General features: G+C 45.7%; 1 protein-coding gene across 1 annotated transcript; it reads right to left on the reverse strand.

Annotated features, from left to right (window-relative positions):
- Positions 1-495: 495 nt before the first annotated feature.
- LOC147009733 (CD81 antigen-like) lies at positions 496-23,036 on the reverse strand. Its single transcript, XM_085860863.1, has 8 exons — positions 22,898-23,036; positions 16,910-17,007; positions 16,519-16,593; positions 10,070-10,171; positions 9,841-9,948; positions 3,971-4,054; positions 2,903-2,987; positions 496-1,063 (listed from the first exon to the last, which is right to left on the reverse strand). Exons 1-8 carry the CDS (start codon positions 22,944-22,946, stop codon positions 960-962), a joined length of 705 nt encoding a protein of 234 aa, XP_085716989.1. The 5' UTR covers positions 22,947-23,036; the 3' UTR covers positions 496-959.
- Between the last annotated feature and the right edge of the window lie 123 nt (positions 23,037-23,159).

Raw genomic sequence — 23,159 nt, forward strand, 5'->3', positions numbered from 1 at the left:
AATGCATATTGTCCCATAAACCCACTACACATAAGGGAAGAGATATCTAAAAGAATACTAATGAAATAACTGTCTCAGGAACCACTATATGTTGTGTGCCATTGCCTCAGGGGAGTGCCGGGTTCACAGGACCACAACGATATATAAAGGAAGCCCTTTGTCAAATTTGGTGTTTTTATCTGGCTAGTAACGATTATTTGGGAAAATGTCGCTAAGCCACGAGACCTGAGCCTTATATGCATAATCATTAAGGGTATGAAATCAATCATTTCACCACACCTCAGGGCCTACATCTTCTTCGACTATTTCATATAGATCACCAATTTGAGTTTAGTCCTTGTCGCGCTACCTCAGATATGATCTATCCGCTAACTTTGGGAGTGGGGGGGGGGGTGGTAAAGCAAGGACAAATTATGGATCACGGAGCTTGTAACTCACACATGTATGCATAATAAGGACATTTATCAATTTGTGAAACATTTCATGACAAATGGACATTTAATTGTCACAGCCTCAGTTGAAAAGGACACAGTTTCCCACACTTGCCATTTTGCTTTGAACAAGTGTGATTAAACAATTTATTGTAAAATACCATTCAGGAAACAAATCCACATACAATCTACTTTGGAATGCTTTATAAAAAAAACATACCTAAAAACAAAAGTCAGTTTTGTGTAAAATATGCAAAGTAAATAGTTCATGGAAGTCTTCGTAAATCAAGCAGCAGATATGGACACACAAGGATTAATTATCTTAAAAGTTACAAGGCAAAAGTTCAAACCTCCCAGATTTAAGTGACTATAATATTTTGCTTTGGAGACCAGAAGCATCCTGGAACCAACCATCATGAACATTCATTTCCAACATTATACTGAATGCGATCATATTCGAGCCGGAAGATTCTGCAAATCTTCTCAAGAGAAACAAAATACATCAGAACTGTATTACACCAAAAAGTGCTAATTTAACTTTGAAGGAGGAACTGGAGGGTTGAGGGGGAACGATTCTTGAACGTGGGATGAACTTCCACTGTGCATAGTCCAAGGAGGTTTCCCAGAATCACCTGCAGAGAATTGGAGGGGAAAGTGAACCAAGACAATAAAAAAGGTAAAAGTTGCAAACTATAGGTACAGTAAGAGGATGCTGGAAGAATAAAAATTCTGGTTATTTGGGAGCAAGCATTCAAACTGATTAATATTCTATGTTTTTGGAGAGTGCAGTGCATGAGTCATTATAAAGGATGAATCAAAAGAAAATAGATTAAATGGTTGACATTAGAGAATCTGTGACACGCGGTGGTACTGTCTTGCTTCCATGAAAGTAAAAAATGATCCAACCTTCTACTCAATGGCAGAGACCCATGAACTAGAGGCAGACCAAGGGACCTGATATCACTATTTTTTGATGTCAAGGTTTGTGGAGGACTTGTAACATAGAAAGTAACAGAACAAAAGGGGCAATATAAAGAGAGGGCGAGAGGGGGAGGGCATGGAACACACCAATAGCAATGCCGAGGGACAAAATAGAGGGAGACTTCTAGAAATAAAAATGTGGTGAAGAATGAGAAAGGCACACGTGGGTGAACAAAATGATGACATGGGGGGTGAACTAGATGGATACAGCCACAAACTCTCATGAAGGAAAAACTGGAAACTTGAAAAGAGGTGTGCTTTGGGAGGGTTAACATGGGCAGAAAAGATCATGGTTTTGGATGGGGGATGATCTGAGATGGTGGTGACCAACTGTCTTGAAGACCTGGAGGGAAGAATGAGATTGAAGAGAATGTGGTCGTTGGTTCCACAGGTGGGAAACAAGAAGAACGTATAATTGGAGGTGAGCACTGAATCTAGATTTGAGGAATTTCACCAGAAGGGGAGGTTGATGGTGGGCTGCATGCGCCCTGGTGGTAGATGGTGGTAGAAGACAGACAGACCACAGACCTATCTGAAATGTAAAAGTGATAGGCCCAGAGACAGCTTCATCACGGAAGATTCCAATGATCTCTGAAGGGCTTGGTTTCCACGGTCATAAGCTGAGCAAGATGTGAGGCAGGGAAGCCAGCCCAGAGGGGAGAGCAGAACTATTAAAACAAAAAAAAATGAAGACCTCTCTACTGCAGCTCCCCGAGCCTGCAAGAGCTTCAGAAAACCTTTCAGGCAGAAAACGTTAGCAATGATAAATACCCAGCAACAAGGAAGCAGGAAACCGAATATGGATTTGCCTCAAATTCAAGTTCACTTCATGGTTCAAGCGCCCTCTGGTGGGCAGTAAATGTTTATCAAAGCAGGCAATTGGTGTATTCAAAAACTTACCGTCTTGACAAAAATAAAAAAATAAAAAGACAAGACGTATCAGCTCTTAAATGCATGCAAATCGAGCTGGATGGGCAAAGCATCTATCGACTTCAAAGCATTAGATCAAGCAAATGCTTGCTGAGGTTAACGAATGATGTGAACAATCTTTGGTACATCACGGGTGATGAAGGTTGTGGTCAAGTTTCATCTAAATTGTGTGTGTAGTTTGAGAAGAAAGCAAATACACATTTTTGGAGGGGGGGGTCAAACCTGGACCCAATTTGACCCCTGCTAGACCCCCTTCGACCCAGATTTTGTTTTTCTTAATGCTGTGAACAAACTTGAGTTACAATATACCAAATATCATTTTAGCCAAGGTTGGTCACAATCCCATCGACACTTTCGGAGAAGAAATTGCAAGTGTTTACAGACGGACGAACAGACGGACGACGCACCATCCCATATGCTCCCTGGAACTATGTTCCAGATGAGCTAAAAATGAATATAAATAGAAATGTAAAGAGTGCTCAAAGATTAAATTTGACAATTTAATTGTCGGTAAAGAGCTCCACCATGTGGAGAACATTCAGAAACGAATAATTTCTCACCTTCGACCGATTGTTGATAGATCATGGCAAGTTGATCGTTTTGAATGGCACAGTAGCTACTCATACTCAACACCATTCCTAAAATCTGAAAAGGAGAGGCAGAAGAGGAGTAAATTACTAAGCATATGATTCGACTAAAGTAATATAATTTCAAAGTGGGAACATAAGACCGCTTCCACCATTGGAGCCGTATCTGTATATACTGATTCATGGCTGGTGTTCGCTTTATGGTGGGCTTGGGATCCTAGGGTCCTGAGTTCAAATCCCGTTTTTCGTTGAATTAATACCAGTTGGGGTTGACTCAGTCTGTCATCCTTCTGAGGTTGGCAAAGTGAGCACCAGCTTTCTGAGATGGTTGAGCCATTCGAGTATCCTGTGTCGGAGTGGTGACCCGTCCAGGATTGTGCCCAATGGCCCAGGAGACTGCATCAGCAGCACTGACGCTCTGTACAGTGTCCGATCCCAATGGATGTATGGATGCTGATGATATGCACCAAAAGTTAAAACTGAGAAAGGGAAGGGTGGCCATGGCTATAAGAAATGAAGGGAATGGGAGTTGGTGATGGGGAGGGGAAAGTCATGTCACTTTTCCTTATTAATTTTATTCTTGGCGGAGCCTCATTGCTGCCGAAACAGTCTCTTCGCAAGAGTTATGTTTGGTGGTTTGTCATTCAAGTCAGTCAGGGTATGGATTTGTAATTTGTTGAGGGTACTGACGATAACTCGACTACCCTTCAAGAACTACACCTTGGGAGCAACAATGGCCATTGCTGGCAGTCCTCTGGCTTACCATCCCTCTGATGGACTGCGGACACAATGATGCCTCACCCTTCATGTGAAACACCAGGTTTATAGTTCATATCTGGGTCGAGATTCAACCCCAGGCTAGACGGACGAAAGGCTGGACTAATTTCAACCAATGAATCCATTTTCATTTTTGTACATCGCTCCCCATTGTTAATAAAATCTCACAGCACTTTCCAAAAAAATAAAGGGAAAGGGGAATGGGGAGATACGAGGGAACAAGTGGAAATCAAAAAAGAATTGAGTACAAACTGCACAACGTACCAGGAAGATACCAATCGCAACACCCACACCTGCCATAATGAACATATATGCCGGGTACGTCTTATTGATGCGGGTGTAGCAATCCTGAAAAAGTAGGCAACTTGTTAGTGACCGTCTAATACAAGATACCAAACACTTGAGGATGGAGAGGGATGTGGGTGCGGGTGTTCTGTGTCTGCATTTAAAAATACATATATTGACAAGCTCATGAATACATTAAGTAATACCCAGGGAGCCAAACCCTGCTTTTATGAGAAAATGGTTATGAAATGCTGTAAAAGGTTCACCTCCAGAAATCATATCTACTGTACATACAACTTGGATCACAACCTACAGCAGGTGGACAACCATACCAAAAAGCCACTGAACTATCCATGAACAGCTCTTAAAGAGGAACCCAAATGCTCAGAACGCCTAAATGCTATTCTATCCCTTGATACACTTCAAGATAGATATGGTGCGTCTTTTTCTCCGACTTGCAATTTATAAAGTCAGTAATTTTGCGATTCAAAGTCGAAATCTTCTTCTTCTTCTTCACACTTAGCCATGACGTCACAAACGGGAGTCGACTGCCATTATTCGTATTGTCTGAAGGTTACATCGCAGTACGATTGAACTCAAACAGCGAATAATTTTCAATTTTTCAAAAATATTCCGAGTCGATGCGTCCTTGGTGGTTGTTGTAATGCAAACCGTGGCGGTTTCATGCCACACCAATGGCCGAAACACCTGGATTTGCCAATAGCCGAGTGTGGATCGGGCCTACAAAATGTTCGCTTTTGTGCTCGGAACATGTTACAGAGCACTGTTATAGAAACAACAGATGGCTAGATTCTGTAGTTATCCACCACGATTGAGAGAGGATGCCATCCCCACGATTAAGCGGAGGAAACAGCCAGAATCTGTTTCCTCCAATGACTGATATTCGAATAGTAAATACAACCCCACAGCTGCTTTACGTTCCCTTTGATTTGTTCATGGCATTAAGTAAAAATTGGGCCCTAAGTGGGTCTACGGGGGTCCCCCCCCCAAAGAGGTGTTTGGTTTCTTCTGAGAAACAACACACACAATTCTGATGAAAGTTGACTACAACCTTCATCACCCATGATGCACCAAAGTTTGGTCATGACATGAGAAAAATTGGGGTTTGAGGGGGTGTGAGGGGGGGGTAAGGGGGAGTTGCCCCCAAAGATATGAATTTGCTTTTGTCTCCAAAACTACACACACAATTTTGATGAAACTTGACTTCAACCTTCATCACTTGTAAAGTACCAAAGTTTATTCATGCTATAAAAATTGAGATCTCAGAGGGTTTATGGGGGGGTTTCCCCCCCCCCCTCACCCCAAGAGGTATTTGCTTTCTTCTCAGAAACTACACACACAATTCCATTGAAACTTGACTACAACTTTAATCACCCGTGAATTACCAAGGATTCTTCATGACATTAAAAAAGTCTGGGTTTTAGGAGGTGTATGGGGGGGGGGTGGCCCCCCAAAATATGTATTTACTTTTTTCTCCGAAACTACACACACGGTTTTGATGAAACTTTACCGCAACATTCATCATCATGTATGTACCAAAGTTTGTTCATGGCATTAAAAAAATTGGGCCCAAAGAGGATCTACGGGGGTGGCCCCCCAAAATAGGTATTTGCTTTCTTCTCAGAAACAACACAAACAATTCCGATGAAACTTGACCACAACCTTCATCACCCATAACGTACTAAAGTTTGTTCACGACATTAAAAAATATTGAGGTTCAAAGGGTTCTACAGGTAGGGGGAGGGGTTTCCCCCAAAATATGCATTTGCTTTCTTCTCCAAAACCACACACACAATTTCGATGAAACTTAACGACAACCTTATTCACCCATGATGTACCAATGTTTGTTCACTGCATTGAAGAAAACATCCAAAGGTATTTAGTTTCTTCTCTGTCACATATTTTTGGGGTCATCCATGCCTACTAGTGGTTCCCTGGTTATCTTAGCCAGCTGCCACCAGGTGAGCACCCAGGGGTATTGCCCCTATTTTTTATGTCATGCAGTGATGTTGGACAGCTTTCCAAGCAGATGGAAGATGACCTCATGCAAATGATAAGGTGAAAAAGGGCACAGAGAGGATGTGCAAGAGCAGTAGAGCAGGTTTTTTTAAGACACGTGAGCTGATGCCATCCGGTCCAGCAGCAGAGTCAGAATCGAGGGTTGAAAGAACATTCTCTACCTTCTCAGGTGCAAAAGATACCGAGTCCAGGAGCAGTTGGGTACAACAGGGAAGGGTGAGTACATTGAATGAGGGTTTGTGGACGCAATATTTGGAAGCAAACACAGAACTGAGGCATTTGGCCTCCTCATCATGTGTGGAGTCAGCTGTGGTGCCATTTGAAGTGAGGGCAGGGATGGAAGGGGAGCATACATACACCAGAGACAGACATATCAAGGGACCACTAGGTTTGAGAGGGAGATAAGTTTGAAAGCTCATTTCTGAGGTTGGACAGATGTTACTTCTGGCTCTCCAGAGTGTGGACATACACTAGCTGAAGACATTTTGGAATGCACTGAGATTGCCTTCAGTGTTCAATACAGTATATAATTCAAATTTAAATGAAATTAAGATTGTAAAAGTCATTTCATCACGTCTGAAAAACTAAAACATGGACACGTCTCATTTCATCACAGCCATCTCTTTAAATTCGGATTTTGACAAGATCTCCCAGTGGGGCAAATGTAATCAAGTTAAGTTTAATGCTTCTAAAACTCAATTTCTTCCAAATTCTCTCTCTAAAACTCCTCTAAACTCTCCAATATCCTTTGAATGCTCCATAGTCAAACCATGTGATACAATAAACCCACAAGGTATAATCCGAACATCACATTTATCTTGGAATCCACACATTACGCAAAGAGCTAAGTCTGCCTCGAAGACACGAGAAGTTCTGTTCAGATGTCGAAGATTCTTCTCCTCTGAACAGTTGCTTCAACTATATAAAGGATCTATTTGTCCTTGTATAGAGTGCTGCTCTCACATCTGGGGAGGTTCTAGCTCCACATACATCCTGGACATAATTGAATCCAAAGTAATCCGACTTATCAGCTCTCCTAAATGCCTGGTGTTGGCTTAATGGTTAGGGTGGTGGGCTTGGGGTCCTAGAGTCCTGAGCTCAAATACCAGGTGGGGTTGACTCAGCTTGTCATCCTTCTGAGGTTGGCAAAATGAGTACCAGCTTTCTGGGATGATTGAGCCAAAAGAGTATCCTGTGTTGGAGTGGAAACCTGTTGAGGATTGTGCCCCGAAGCCCAGGAGACTGCTTTGGCAGCACCAACACTGTCCAGAGTATGGTCCCAATTAATTTGGATTTGTAACTCTCCCAATCTGACCTCAAAACTTGACCTACTTGAATTATGCTGCAAAGTTGGCTGTCTTTTTTATTTTCTACAGATATTACTTCGGTGTATGGTCCTAAAACCTTGTTGCTTGTGCACCTCCGTACCTCCAGCATTAGTGAGACCATGAAATACATTGACATGCTGCTCCATTGCAGGGATTATTGCATGGCTATTGACAACTCAAGGGTGGGCCATTGTGATGTTTGTTTCTTCCCCTCCATTGCCAAACTCTGGAACTCTTTACCTTCTCATGTCTTTCCTAACACTTATGACCTTCCCCTTTTCAAAAAGATTTTTTTTACTTCCTCAAACACTCTGAGAATATTCTCTCTTTCTTCACTATTCTATCTATGCAGTTCTTTTATTTAAGGCCGAGCCTCGATGAGGACTCATCGTCCATGACTAGAGCCTTTAACATAAAAAAAACATGTTACATTAGTTATCCATGCCTGTAGTATGTATCCTTCATGACATCCTTAAAAACAGTAAGTTTCCTGTTTGGAATGATTTTCAATTTTGTTTGACTGCCTGCAGGCAGACAACCGCAATTGACGCAGTGTTTTTCCAACAGATGGCAGAGGTGTGCAAGGCGGATCTCTGGTGCCTGAAAACCAGATTGCTCTGGGTGGGTGGGGCCCGTCAGCCTTGGATGGCAGCCCACCGAGGAGAAGGACGACTCCGATTTAAAATCCACAGCAATAGGTTAAATAACCTGGCACTTGGCAGCAGCGATGATTTGAGCCACTCATTAGCGGCCGAATCCCTGTTGGGATCAACGGCACTGTCTGACATAGGTAGAGGCAAATTATTCAACTTTATGAAGAACTGGCTCCATCGACTGTGCTTCACGTTCCCCCTGTCCCAAGGAATCAAAGTATTAAGGGGCAACCCCAAATACCGTACTATGACGACAAACCTTGACGGCACCAGGGTTAGAGCCCCTGACTACCAAGGACCCGTAGGACTACTTGGTGCTGGTTTTCCATCAAGTATGATGCCTACCACTCAAACTCCTTTTAGGGGAGCTAGCTGAGAGGCTGAGAATCCGCGCATCCTTGACTCTACCAATTCCTGATCTTCAGCATACCACACATATCGCCACATGGAACGTATTATCATTATCCCAATTAGGATATCTGGAAGCCATGGCGCGTCAAATGACAAGACTCCGAATATCAGAAGCAGGCTTGTCCGAAGCAAGAGTGCCTGACAGTGGACAGCAGTAAGTAGGTAACTACACCCTCATCCATTCAGGAGAGTCACAGTACACCCATGAAGTCACCCTACTACTGCCAACAATATGGCGGCTCATTGATGTCATGGCACCCTGTTTCAGGCCATTTCCTTGTGGCTCGTCTAAAACAATGACATGGCGCCCTCTCTCTGATTGTGACATATGCCTCAACCAACATCTCTGCGAGTTCAGAGAAAGACATATTCTATGAGTAATTGGAGTCTCTTGTAGCATCGGTCTCCTCCCCATGACCAATTTTGATTCTCGGTGACCTGAACGCATCCTCTGGCACAGAACGTACAGGATTTGAAGGTGTTATCGGGAACTGCGGATCAGGTTATATGATCTCCCTCTCCTTCTGAACCAAGACCCCATGATGAATAGGTTATGGGAGGAGCAGAGACCACGGTGGTACTCGGTGGGACCACGAACATGTGAAATGGTACCCCAGTAAAAAAAGGTTGGGAACCCCTGTTCTAGAGTTCGTCAGGGCTGCGTCCTTACTCACTCCCTCGTCTGCTTCGACATGGAATGGATAATGTCAAGGTGTGCAAATAAGCTTGGAATCGATGTCGGTAGAGAAGTCATCGCCGATCTACTCAATGCTGATGATACTGCCCTATATGTGAGAGAGAGAGAGAGAGAGGGAGAGAGAGAGAGAGAGAGAGAGAGAGAGAGAGAGAGAGAGAGAGAGAGAGAGAGAGAGAGAGAGAGAGCCTGTCCACTGACTGGCCGTGTTCAAGCACTTTGAATTGGTTGCTAAAAGCCTAGGACTTAAGCCTTCATGGCAAAAAAAACCAAGGTAAAGAATGTTGCCATTGGTTCCTCCCCATTACCAGTACAAATCTCGGTGTAGTTGTGGAGTCAGTGGACCACTTTACTCCAATTCTATAAAAGGAATGCAGCTTCGATAAAAGAAGTTGGCCATGGCAGCATTCGCCAAGGTTTGCATCAAATTACAAATTATTATAATTAAAAGCACGACCATCGTGCCTTCATCCCGAAGATAACATGGGACCCACACGAATTGAGAACAAAATTTAAAAATTTCCAAAAAAATTCCCAAAATAATTTCTGCAGCATTTGCTGCCACAATGATATCAAAACACCAAACCTAGTTTCCCCATCATATAAGTTCTATTGATCAACATACGATACGAGGCACAAGCTAAATGCATCAAAATGTCAAAAGCACAATTCAGTGGTTTAAACACACAGATGAGATATGCCAGAGCATTTCAAACTCCTCACCTTTAGGGCATTTGAAATGATGCTCACAAGTCCAATCTCATTTGGACAAACATCATTGACAAAGGTTTCAATGACAGCAGATAAAGCATTGCTGCCACAGCAATCCAGCTGCAAGCAGATGTTAAGACAGATCAACACTTGCTTGCAAAGAAAAATCAATAATGATACAAAACAGGGCTAAAAGGGAAATATCAGGAAGATAGATAACAGGTTATAAAGGATAACATACCATCTTGTGAATGATAATTAAAATGATTTTGGAAGAAGAGGATCGTGTCTTCCAATATTCGAAATAGAGGTGGTCATAGAAACTTTTCAGCCCGTTTGAGACCTGAACAAAAGTGAAACAAAACACATCAAGATAATTAACGGGCTTATTTAATTACATCCTTCATCAGACGATCCTCGGTCACCTTACTCTCTGGGGTCTTAAGGCGTTTCCTGGGTAACCTCCTGAGGTCTGACACCACCATGTTTTTTGGCCTGCTCAACCATGCCTCGACTTGGAACAGGCCGCAACAATTTCTTCATGACAAAGTTTTCTTTTCACTTTCCTCACTCATATTATCGAATGCCTGTTCATCATAGCTTTGAATCGCTGTATGCATCACTTTTTTAAGTTCTATCGTTTTCAAATTAGGAGCTTGGAGCGATTTCATGCATTATGTGATATGATTTTCCACGATCTACTCTCACTGACTAATTAAAGTATATCATCAAAATGTTATTTCAGTTTTGAGGATCGGATATCGTCCGGACTAAATAAGTGTCAAAATCTGTGTGTGAAATCTGGTGATTTAAAGAAATAATGAGTCGTATAACTAAGCCTATATACCTATTAATTTAAGCAAACAAGGCTATGTTCTCTCCTTCTCCAGATACACAAGAAAATGTGAAATTTCTAAACCATGAAACTTATCTTTTTCTACTGTTTGGAGAATTATATTGAGTGAACAAATAATTTAGGAATGTAACAAAATTAACCAGCTTCATTGAGCTGAATGATTGAATCCATTCACTGCTAGACCGTGCACCCTGTCCTTCAGAGGGACTCCCTATCCATAGCGTCTGCCAGATATGTCTATATTTTAGGAGGTTTCATGAGATGTTCTACAAGGAATCAAAGCAAATCTGGTTGAAAAAAAGAAAAAAAAACACGTTATTTTAAAGAAAGTTATAATGTTTGCGCAGGCCCCGAACCGATGTACCACATGACACATGTACAGACGAGCAGGCAAAATGCCAGATTTTCTGCAGTTTATTTCATGGTTGATTGAACTTTGCGATGTCTCAAGGTTAGTTCTACACTAAGCAGCAACTCTTTTATGGATAAAGTCACTTTATGTATTAATTTATTTTCTTTCATTCACTGCTGCATGCACGGTGAAGACGGACATGAAAGTTAAAGGGATCCTTTATGGGATGCAGCGACAGTCTGGACAACCGTACCGTATCAACCATTGAATTGGAGTGCTTGCATGAGTGCTTAAGCCACTTGCCGATCGCGGTACTGAGCTACGTCATTCTGAGCAAATCGTTCACTCACTGCGGTTGCTTTTACCACGCCACATCATTCAGAGCGAGTGATTCGTGCTCCATCACCCAGCATGAGTGGTTAGTGCTCCGTCACCCTGCATGAGTGGTTCATACTGCATCTCCCTGAGCGAGTGGTTCATGCTCTGTCAACCTGAGCGAATAGTTCGTGCTCTGTCTCCTTGAGTGAGTGGTTCGTGCTCCGTCACCTTGAGTGAGTGGTCCGTGCTCCGTCACCCTGAGCGAATGGTTCGTGCTCAATCACCCTGAGAGAGTGATTCGTGTGCTGTCACCGTGAGCGAGTGGTTCATTTTCTGTCACCCTGAGGGAGTGGGTTCGTGCTCCGTCACCCTGAGCAAGTGGTTCATCACCCTGAGAGATTGGTTCATGCTTCATCGTGCTCCGTCACCCTGAGTGAGCGGTTCGTGCTCCGTCACCCTGAGAGAGTGGTTCGTGCTCCATCAGTCTGAGCGAGTGGTCCGTGCTAAGTCACCCTGAGTGAGCGGTTCGTGCTCCGTCACCGTGAGAGAGTGGTTCGTGCTCCGTCAGTCTGAGCGAGTGGTCCGTGCTCAGTCACCCTGAGAGAGTGGTCTGTGCTCAGTCACCCTGAGAGAGTGGTTCGTGCTCTGTCACAATGAGCAAGTGGTTCATGCTCCGTCACTCTGAGAGAGTGGTTTGTGCTCCGTCAGCCTGAGTGGGTGGTCTGTGCTCCGTCACCCTGAGCAAGTGGTTCATGCTCCGTCAACCTGAGTGAATGGTTCGTGCTCCGTCTCCCTGAGCGAGTGGCTCGTGTTCTGTCACCTTGAGCGAGTGGTCCATGCACTGTCACCCTGAGCGAGTGGTTTGTGCTCAATCACCCTGAGAGAGTGGTTCGTGCTCTGTCACCCTGAGGAAGTCGTTGGTGCTCCTTCACCCTGGGAGAGCGGTTCGTGCTCCGTCACCCTGAGCAAGTGGTTCGTGCTCCATCAACCTGAACAAATGGTTCGTGCTCCATCTCCCTGAGCGAGTGGTTCGTGCTCCGTCACCTTGAGCGAGTGGTCAGTGCTCCATCACCCTGAGTGAGTGGTTCATGCTCCATTACCCTGAGTGAGTGGTTCATGCTCTGTCACCCTGAGCAAGTGGTTCGTGCTCCGTCACCCTGAGAGAGCTGTTCGTGCTCCGTCACCCTGAGAGAGCGGTTCGTGCTCCGTCACCCTGAGCAAGTGGTTCGTGCTCCGTCAACCTGAACACATGGTTTGTGCTCCGTCACCCTGAGAGATAAGTTCGTGCTCCGTCACCCTGAGCAAGTGGTTCGTGCTCCGTCAACCTGAACAAATGGTTCGTGCTCCATCTCCCTGAGCGAGTCGTTCGTGTTCTGTCACCCTGAGTGAGTGGTTCATGCTCCATCACCCTAAGTGAGTGGTTCATGCTCTGTCACCCTGAGCGAGTGGTTTGTGCTCCATCACCCTGAACGAGTGGTTCGTGCTCCGTCACCTTGAGTGAGTGGTCAGTGCTCCATCACCCTGAGTGAGTGGTTCGTGCTCTGTCACCCTGAGCGAGTGGTTCATGTTCTGTCACCCTGTGTGAGTGGTTCATGCTCCGTCACCCTAAGCAAGTGGTTCATGCTCTGTCACCCTGAGCGAGTGGTTTGTGCTCCATCACCCTGAGCGAGTGGTCAGTGCTCCATTACCCTGAGTGAGTGGTTCATGCTCTGTCACCCTGAGCGAGTGGTTCATGTTCTGTCACCCTGAGCGAGTGGTTCATGCTCCATCACCCTAAGCGAGTGATTCATGCTCTGTCACCCTGAGTGAGTGGTTTGTGCTCCATCACTCTGAGCGAGTGGTTCGTGCTCCATCACCTTGAGCGAGTGGTCAGTGCTCCATCACCCTGAGTGAGTGGTTCGTGCTCCATTACCCTGAGAGTGATTCGTGCTCAGTCACCCTGAGTGAGTGGTTCATGCTCTGTCACCCTGAGCGAGTGGTTCGTGCTCTGACACCCTGAGCGAGTGGTTCATGCTCCATCACCCTGAGTGATTGGTTCGTGCTCTGACACCCTGAGCGAGTGGTTCGTGCTCTGACACCGTGAGCGAGTGGTTCATGCTCAGTCACCCTGAGTGAGTGGTTCCTGCTCCTCACCCTGAGCGAATGGTTCATGCTCCATCATTCTGAGCGAGTTGTGAAATAACACCTGATTTCTTAGCTGTTTGTCATATTAACGTGTTTTCTAAATTTATGAGCCAAATTTGTTTTTCTTCCCATCACACCCAGCTTCTTATAAAGAATAATGTTTGTGAACATATCCCTGAAACGTCTATATAAATGGAACGTTGTTTTTCGGAGAAAGCTGCTCAAGGTCTCTGGGTTGTATAGAGCAAGTACTGTAGTTGGTAATCACACTGACTCCAACCTGCCGATTCATGAAAAATTGCCCATATCAGCCAAGTGTGTGTGTGTGTGTGTGTGTGTGTGTGTGTGTGTGTGTGTGTGTGTGTGTGTGTGTGTGTGTGTGTGTGTGTGTGTGTGTGTGTGTGTGTGTGTGTGTGTGTGTGTGTGTGTGGTGTGTGGTGTGTGTGGTGTGTGTGGTGTGTGTGTGTATGTATGCATTTCTCAAGAACTGGACAGAATACATTGAGATTTGATGGTTGTACTTGGGGTGTGCCCGGGAAGGATATAGGCATTTGTAATCGTGGGGGTTTGGGAGTGGGGCACGGTGCAATTTCTCTATGTAAGTGGGTGCAGTACAACACCCGGTGGTGGTGAGAGAGGGTGTTACAAGTACTTTACTCACCCCTGCCAGATATTAAGAGTGTGCGTATTACGCTCCCACAGCCAGGCCCGGGTTTCTTGTTTATCCAACTAAAGAAATAAAGCAATGCATAAAACCTTATCCTGAAGTCAGAATTTCATTTGGGAAATTGAAAGAAGGGAAATATAAAAAAAGAGATCTTACACGATTATGTACAAACAATGAAATTAGAAGAAATGTTCATGCTCCGTCACCCAGAATAAATATCCCAGCCACTGTGGTTGTAAAAGTTAGTGCACACTCAGCACCGGTCCCAAGCCCGGATAAATGGGGAGGGTTGCGTCAGGAAGGGCATCCGGCGTAAAACCTATGCCAAATCAATATGCGGATCATAAACCGGATTTCCATACTGGATCACCAACGACCGCCACCGGTACCGGTGGTCAGCAGGGTACCGGTGGAAAATGTGTTACTGCTGGGAGAAGGAGGAGAAGGAGAGGGGGAAGGTGTGTCCAGAGGCAGTGGGAGAGGAGGAAGGGTAGAAGTGTGGAGGTGAGAGTTGGAACTTTGAATGTTGATGCTATGACTGGCAAAGGGCGAGAGTTGGCTGATATGATGGAGAGGAGAAAGGTGGACATACTGTGTGTACAAGGGACCAAGTGGATGGGGCATAAGGCTCGGAGCATCGGAGGTGGATTCAAACTGTGCTACCATGGTGTGGATGGGAGGAGAAATTGTGTGGCGGTAATCCTGAAGGAAGATTATGTCAAGAGGGTATTGGAGGTAAGGAGAGTGTCTGACCGAGTGATGAGTGTGAAGTTGGAAATTGAAGGTGTGATGATGAATGTCATCAGTGCATTTGCCCCACATATGGGGTGTGAGATGGAATATAAAGAAGATTTCTGGAGTGAGTTAGATGAAGTGGTGGAGAGTGTATCCAAGGAAGAAAGAGTGGTGATTGGAGCGGATTTCAATGGGCATGTTGGGGAAGGGAATAGAGATGATGAGGAGGTGATGTGTAGGTATGGTGTCAATGAGAGGAATGTGGAAGGGCAGATGGTGGTGGATTTTGCAAAAAGAATGGAAATGGCGGTGGTAAATACATATTTTAAGAAGAAGCAGGAGCACAGGATGATGCATAAGAGTGGAGGAAGAGGCACACAGGTGGACTACATCTTAGGCAGGGGATGCAACCTGAAAGAGATTAGAGACTGAAAGTTGGTGGCAGGGGAGAGGAGAGTGTAGCTAGACAGCATCAGATGGTGGTTTGTAGGATGATTTTGGTGGTGAGGTTGAGGAAGAGAGTGAGGGCTGAACCAAGGACCAGATGGTGGAAGCTGAAGGAGGAAGACTTGTGTGAAATTCAGTGAAGAGGTGAGACAGGTGTTGGATGGTGGTAAAGAAGTGTGGGGCAACTGGGCAACTACTGCAGAAGTGGTGAGGGAGATAGCTACGAAGGTACTTGGTGTGACTTCTGGACAGAGGAAGGAAGACAAGGAGACTTGGTGGTGGAACGAGGAAGTACAGGAAAGTATAAGGAGGAAGAGGTTGGTGCAAAAAAAAATTGGGATAGCCAGAGAGACGAAGAAAGTAGACAGGAGTACAAGGAGTGGTGGCGCAAGGTGATGAGAGAGGTGGTGAAGGCTAAGGAAAAGCCTAGAGAGGTGGAGGTATGCACTGGAGAGGAGGGGAATGAAAGTCAGTCGGAGTAAGATGGAGTACATGTGCGTAAATGAGAGGGAGGGTGGTGGAATGGTGCGGTTGCAAGGAGTTGAGGTGGTTAAAGTGGATGGGTTTAAATACTTGGGATCAACTGTCCAAAGTAACGGAGAGTGTGGTAGAGAAGTGAAGAAGAGAGTGCAGGCAGGATGGAGTGGGTGGAGAAGAGTTTCAGGAGTGATTTGTGATAGAAGGGTATCTGCAAGAGTGAAAGGGAAAGTATATAAGACGGTAGTGAGACCAGCTATGTTGTATGGTTTGGAGGTGGTGGCGCTGACAAAAAGACAGGAAGCGGAGCTGGAGGTGGCAGAGTTAAAGATGCTGCGATTCTCGTTGGGAGTGACGAGGATGGATAGGATTAGAAATAAATATATTGGAGGGACAGCGCACGAAGGACGGTTTGGAGACAAAGTGAGAGAGGCGAGATTGAGATGGTTTGGACATGTGCACAGGAGGGGATGTGGGGTATATCGGGAGAAGGATGATGAGGATGGAGCCGCCAGGTAGGAGGAGAAGAGGAAGGCCAATGAGGAGGTTTATGGATGTGGTGAGGGCGGACATGCGGGTGGTTGGTGCGACAATGGAAGATGTGCAGGACAGAGCGAAATGGAGACGGATGATCCGCTGTGGCAACCCCGAATGGGAGCAGCCAAAATAAGAATCAGTGAAAGGAGAAGAAATAATAAGAGAGCATAGACAAACCTGCTCTTTGTTGAAGAAAGCCCAAATTCCAAACACAATTTCAGCTGAAAACACTACCAGGAGGCAGATGAACACCTGTGAAAGAAATTGAAACAGGTTACAGAAAAGTTATTCAACATGAAACAAAAAGTGAAACTTTAAAACGGTTTTGGATGAAAGCAGCCACAAATGCAAAACTGGCTACAAAACGAGCAAATTCATAATAATATAAACGCAATGACAGACTGGTTGCGACTGTAAAGATTGTTGTTGGCAAATAAATAAATAAATAAAATCTGCATCAACTTAAATTTTGCATTATAGCAAAAAAAAATAAATAAAAGAACCATCTGAAAACAGCAAGAAATTAAAAACCGCACGACCAAGTTTTTCCCCGAACGGAAATACTGACCGATAACAACATGCACTGAGACCGTATGCTTGCTCCACAGCAGCCAAGACAACACATAAGTATTGTGAACACACCAAATTCGATCAGGATGAACAGAACTGGCAAATGAAAAAAAAAAAAGGTAAAAGCTTGTAAACACAATAGACAGTATATGCCAGGATTCGCAGGAATACCTCCTAAGAGCCTATTTCTGCAAGGAATTCATGATTTTGCTCGTTAAAAAGTCATAACCTTAAATTTAGAGCAACGTTTGAGCTTTGAGTGGCCAACAAGAGATCGCATAAGAGGAAAAGCTTAGTCTCATGATTCAAGTATAGCCAAAAGGCAATCAATTTAAAGTGTCATCTGCATATCATTGTACACGGTCTCATCCATTACCATTCCTTTTCATTTCTCTTCAATCTTTGCAAACATTCATACCCTTCGATCTCCTCGAACCACCAATTTGCAAAATGAGAATAGACCGATATCAGTGTTAAATGGACGGGGTTGGTGGGTCCATAGCTAAATTGTGGTAAGAGTAGCATGGATCGTGTAATCGCATAGCGTCGTACTTCCCCTGTGTTAGCTAAATGTCTAGAGTCTAGACTCCAGAGCTAAGTTGTATGTAATATGTGCACGGAGAAGGCGTTGATTGTGGATCATAAGGAAGTTTAGGAGAAGATTGTGTTGTGTAAAACCTCCTGTTTTAAAGTTGAGGCCAGGTGGAGGGTTAGTGAAACAACTAAATCGCTTCGCGGATGACAAAATGTCAACATGTGCGTTGGCGCCGAGATGTGATGCAGAAGCCTGGGAGAGGGTTGAAAGACTTTTTCTTCACTGACACTCCCACTTGGCGGGACTGCGAGAACAGGGTGCTGCTCACTCCAGCAGGCAGCAAACTACGGAACTTGCCGCTCAGAGAGGTGGTCACAAAAGTCAGGGAGGGTCAGACTGATGCAAGAGATGGGGGAGCGTGATCGGAGCTGCGAAGGAGAGCGGACACACCGGCCCTGTCCTCTGGGGGATCATCGCTATTATGTCGAATCTACGCCACCTTTCCATTACCTTCGTTAATCGTGGGCCTCGTTGGGCCGAGTTAGTTCACGCCTGTTGTATATGTTCTTTATGACATCCTCAAAACAGAAAGCTTCCTGTCTGGCGTGACTTTCGATTTTGTTTGACTACCAGCAGGCAGACAGAGTAGAGAAATAGTTGCACCCGTTCTTTCTGGGAGCAAAAAGAAAATGTCTCAATACCCACACCCTACGATAGTACTTAACTGACCAAATCCCTGTCTGCGGCACAGGGATTTGTGATCATTTGGGATCTGTGGCACAGGGATCATCAATGATCAATGATCATTGGCAGATCTTGCAGCTCTTGCAAATCCCTGTCTGCGGCATTTCCGCAGGGCGCTTCTATCTCCTTCTCCTACTTCTCCTACCAGTAATACCTTTCATGGTATCCAACCATGCCAGTGGTTAAACCATTTGCCATATTCTCCTTGTACAAACGAAAATCACAATTTGTCTACCCTTTCCCACCGGGGGGGGGGATATCTGCCTGGAACACAGATATCCATCCCAACTGACTGGAAGAGGGGCCTTGTTGTCCTCTCTCGAAAGGGAAGGATGATCGCCAAGACTACAACAACTACCGAGGGGTGAGGCTGCTCTCAGTGCCAGGCAAGGTCTTTGCTTGGATCATTCTTGATAGGGTTCGCCACCATCTGCTTGAGCACCAGCGTCCAGAGCAGACAGCCTTTACACCGAAGAGGTCAACGATTGACCCTATCCTTGCTCTTCGGGTCCTCCCTGGGCTGCTTGCAGCCTATGTTTATCTCTGTGAAGCATTTGATTCAGTGAATCGGGATGCCCTCTGGAGGATTCTTCATCTTCATGGGGTGCCACCAAAACTGATCAATCTTATGTCTGAAATATACTCTGGTATTGAGAGTGCTGTGAGATGTGGTGGTACCATCTCTGACTTGTTTCCAGTTGTTACTGGAGTTCATCGGGGGTGTGTACTGGCCCCCACATTTTTCAGTGCTTGTATGGACTGGATTCTGGGGAGGATGTCGGAGAGATCAAGCTGCGCTGCATCGTTTGGGAATGTCAAGATCTCTGACTTTGAATTCACAGATGATGCAGTCATATTTGCGGAGACTCCAGATATCCTTTTGGGGGCCCTCGGGGTGCTGAATGAGGAGTCGGAGTCGGAGCCACTGGGATTATGGGTTTCCTGGGTCAAAACTAAGATCCAGGCTTTCAATGACATCTTGGATGATTGTATTCTGTATGAACCAGTTGGTGGTGAGGATATTGAGGTCACGGAGAGATTCACTTACGTTGGCAGTGATATTCATGTTCTGCTGGCTCTGAACCAGAGGTCAACCGAAGTCTCGTCAGGCCTAGGGAGTCATGGATTCACTGGATCATGGGGTGTGGCACTGCCAGTACCTGTGCGGGAGGACGAAAGTCTGAGTCTTTAGGTGCTTGGTGTTTGCAGTCTTGCTCTACGGATGTGAGACTTGCACTCTGACCAGGGATCTGAGAGGGAGACTTATTTCCTTTGGTACCAGGTCTCTTCAGAGAATCCTTGGCTATTGTTGGTCCAACTTTGTGTCCAACAAGCGGTTGCTGAGATTGACCCAAATGAGATTTGTTACCTGCATAGTCCGTGAGCATCAGCTACGGGTGTATGGCTATGTGTCTCATTTTCCTGACGCTGATCCTGCTCACCAGATTCTCTCAGCGAGGGAGCCTCATGAGTTGAGGAGGCCAATGGTCCGACCACATGCCTCGTGATTGCAGCAGGTTGATCAGCATCTCTAGGAGATGGGGATGGGCCAGGCATCTGCCTGGGGGATGGCCAGATGGAGGCCCCTGGAGGACTGGTGGAAAGTGAACCCAGTGACATGCTGCTCTGGCGCATGCTCCCATACCTGACCTGTTGTCTCTGCCTGTCATCCTTCCGAAGTCAGCAAAATGAGTGCCAGCTTGCTGGTATCCTGTGTCGGAGTGGAGACCCATCCAGGATTTTGCCCAATATCCACGGAGACTGCTTAGGTCGCACCAACGCTGTGCACAGAGTATCATCCCAATGGATGGATGGATGGATGATTATGTGTGATGGGTTTGTGGGATTAGGCAGGTTCTCTTTCCTTTCCCCCTCTTAACTTTGCACACAAGCCTCTCCTTCATGCATGCATGCACATCAAAGATCAGAACAAACAGGCAGTTCATTAGCATGTGCACACCAAAACCATTCAAATAGCATGCCATAATTCAATGGCAATTTGACATGTCACATTTCTGCTCTCCCAACAATGGATGGAGGTCCTCAATGCCAGAAAGGAAATCCGAGCAGTATCCCTGGATATATCACGTGCTTTTGACACAGTCTGGCACCCTGCCCTGCTCACCAAACTCTCTTCCTATGGTATTCAAGGCCATCTCCACTCATGGCTCGCAGACTTCCTCTCCTGTCGCAGTCACCGTGTGGCCCTAAATGGAGTTCTTTCATCCCCCCTTCCTGTCCAGGCTGGAGTTCCTCAAGGTAGCGTTCTGGGCCCTGTTCTTTTTCTGGTTTTCATCAATGATCTCTCCCACTCTCTGGAAAATTCTGTATATCTCTTTTCTGATGACTCCACCCTCTGCCGTACCATCGGTCATCCCTTAGACCGGCAAGCAGCATCTTCTTCGCTCACTGCTGATCTGGATAAAATCACAAACTGGTCCAACACGTGGAACATGTCTTTCAATCCGGACAAATCTCACACCCTCACTATGTCTCTTCGAAAGGACCATTTAGAACCCCCCCCCCCCATCCGCTTTCTCAACAATCCTCTGAAAGAAGTCCTTTCTTTCAAGCTTCTGGGTCTCACTATCTGCCATGACCTTTCCTGGGAAAGCCACATTTCAAACCTCGCCTCCAAAGCCAGTCGCCGACTGGGAATCCTCCGTCGTGCAAGGTCCTTCCTCGGCCTACCTGAGCTCCTGACCACATACAAAGCTTTTGAGCACAGCCTGATGGAGTACACCTCTCCCCTCTGTGCTGGTGCTCCTGCCTCCCACCTTTCTCGGCTTCACGCTGTAGAAACCAAGGCATTTCGGATCATTGGCTTCTCCCGCAATGAGGCTGAGTCTTTGGGCCTCTCACTCAATCACCACAGGTTAGTCGGTGGTCTTTCTGTCTTCTGCCGTCTCCTCTCCAGCCTCGCCCCCCTGCTCTCTCTGCGATTTGTCCCCACCACATTTCCGCAGGGCACTCAAGGTCCGCCAACAACCCCCTTCTGGTAAAACTACCAAAATCACGAATCACTGCTCACCTTCACTCTTTCATTCCTCATTTTTCCCACCTTTGGAGTAAACTCCCTCACTCTATTCATTCCCATTCTTCCCTCCAGGCCTTCAAAACAGCTGTTCACCGACACCTCTTATCATCCCACATCCAAATCCTCGATCTTTTCTACCCCCGATAATCCACCCAAGCCCACGTGCTTCAAATTCCCTGTTTTCCTTCCTGAAAGTCCCTGTCATGTCCATCTTCTATTCCCCGTGTTCCCCGCCCCATCCCTCTCCCTTCCTCTGATCTCCAAATGTCTCTGTTCCCCACTATTTTGTCCTTCCCACTCCCTCCCCTCCTGTCTCATGCCCCCCTTGATGTGCGTTGTGTGTTAGCTCTCATACGAGCCTCGACAAGGTATACAAAAAAAAAATCCTGACAAATCTCACACTCTCACTATGTCTCTCCGAAAGGACCGTATGGATCCCCCCTCCCCTGCCCACCCCCGCCACCTGTACTTTCTCAACAATCCTCTGGAAGAAGTCCTTTCATTCAAGCTTCTGGATCTCACTACCTGCCATGATCTTTCCTGGGAAAGCCACATTTCCAAGCTGGCCTCCAAAGCCAGTTGACGACTGGAAATCCTCCGTCATGCAAAGTCCTTCCTTGGCACACCTGAGCGCCTGACCACATACAAAGCTTTCATCCACAGCCTGATGGAGTACTGCTTTCCCCTCTGGGCTGGTGCTCCCACCTTTCTCAGCTTCACGCTGTGGAAACCAAGGCATTTAGGATCATTGGCATCTCCCATGATGAGGCTGAGTCTGAGTCTCTCACTCCCTCACTGCAGGCAGTTCGGTGGTCTTTGTCTTCCGTCTCATTTCCAGCACCGCCCTCCCCCCTGCTCTGTCTGCGATTTGTCCCCCCCTCCCCCAGATTTCCACAGGGCGCTCAAGGTCCGCCAGCAACCCCCTTCTGGTAAAACTACCAAAATCAAGAATCACTGCTCACCTTCACTCTTTCATTTCTCTTTTTTCCCCCGCCTTTGGAACAAACTCTCACACTCTTTCATTACGCTCTTCCCTCCAGGTCTTCAAAACAGCTGTTCACCACCATTTCTTATCTTACCCCATCCAAAACCATTATCTTTTCTACCCTCACCAATCCACCCCAAACCCACCTCCTTCAAATTCCCTGCTTTCCTTCCTGAAAGTCCCTGTCGTGTAAGGACCTGAAAGTCCCTGTAATCTCCATCTTGTTTACCCTATGTACCCCACCCCATTGCTCTCCCTACGTCTCTGTTCCACACTTTTTTCGCTCCCTCTCCTTCCCCTCTTGTCTCCTGCTCTCCTTGTCCATTCTGTGTGTTAGCTATCATACGAGCCTTGACAGTGTGTGCTTTCATTTTAACCGGGCTTTCAAATAAATCGTATAACCGGAGCACTTCAGAAAAGTATTCTCATTCTTCGTATTCTTCTTTTTTTTTTTGGCCAAAAATTGTTTGTGTGTTTTTTCATCCAAAACTTTTTTTCATTAAAGTTGCCAGTCTAACGTGAAAACTTGGTGGGTAAAAAGACTGCCGATGAGCACCTAACTACATCCATGCATAATGCATGAAAAGACAAATTCAAAAACTTGATTGAGACAACGAACGAGAACTTAACTGTGGGGGAAAAAAATTACATACCAGCCATGACATGTTAAAGAAAGTTCTCTCACCAATGTAGAAGGTTGAAAATCCCTCATCAAAATGATCCAAAAGGGACATTTTCTTGGTGTGGTTGTCTGCTTGTCAAAGTGGAACTGTAAGCCGATGCCAAACAAAACACAATTAGAGTAGATGGGAATTTGGAAAACAAACATCCAATCAGATTTAAAGGAAAACTACAAAGTTTGCAACCATAAACTCTCGGATCAATCCGAACCCTCGTACATGCACGGAGGAATTTGTCTTGCAGAGTTCTCCACACACAAACGCACA

Source organism: Eptatretus burgeri, chromosome 17 (assembly GCF_056783735.1).
Source record: "Eptatretus burgeri isolate ZD-2024b chromosome 17, Ebu_testis_v1, whole genome shotgun sequence".
NCBI classification, from domain to species: Eukaryota; Metazoa; Chordata; class Myxini; order Myxiniformes; family Myxinidae; genus Eptatretus; species Eptatretus burgeri.

Bases quoted from the DNA above. Each gene is read 5' to 3' on its own strand.
- LOC147009733 (XM_085860863.1), bottom strand. From the start codon at position 22,946: ATGTCCCTTTTGGATCATTTTGATGAGGGATTTTCAACCTTCTACATT. The intron at 9,949-10,069 runs GTATGTTATCCT...ATCTGCTTGCAG, and splicing joins TAATTATCATTCACAAGATG to CTGGATTGCTGTGGCAGCAA. The intron at 1,064-2,902 runs GTGAGAAATTAT...AATTCTCTGCAG, and splicing joins CTATCAACAATCGGTCGAAG to GTGATTCTGGGAAACCTCCT.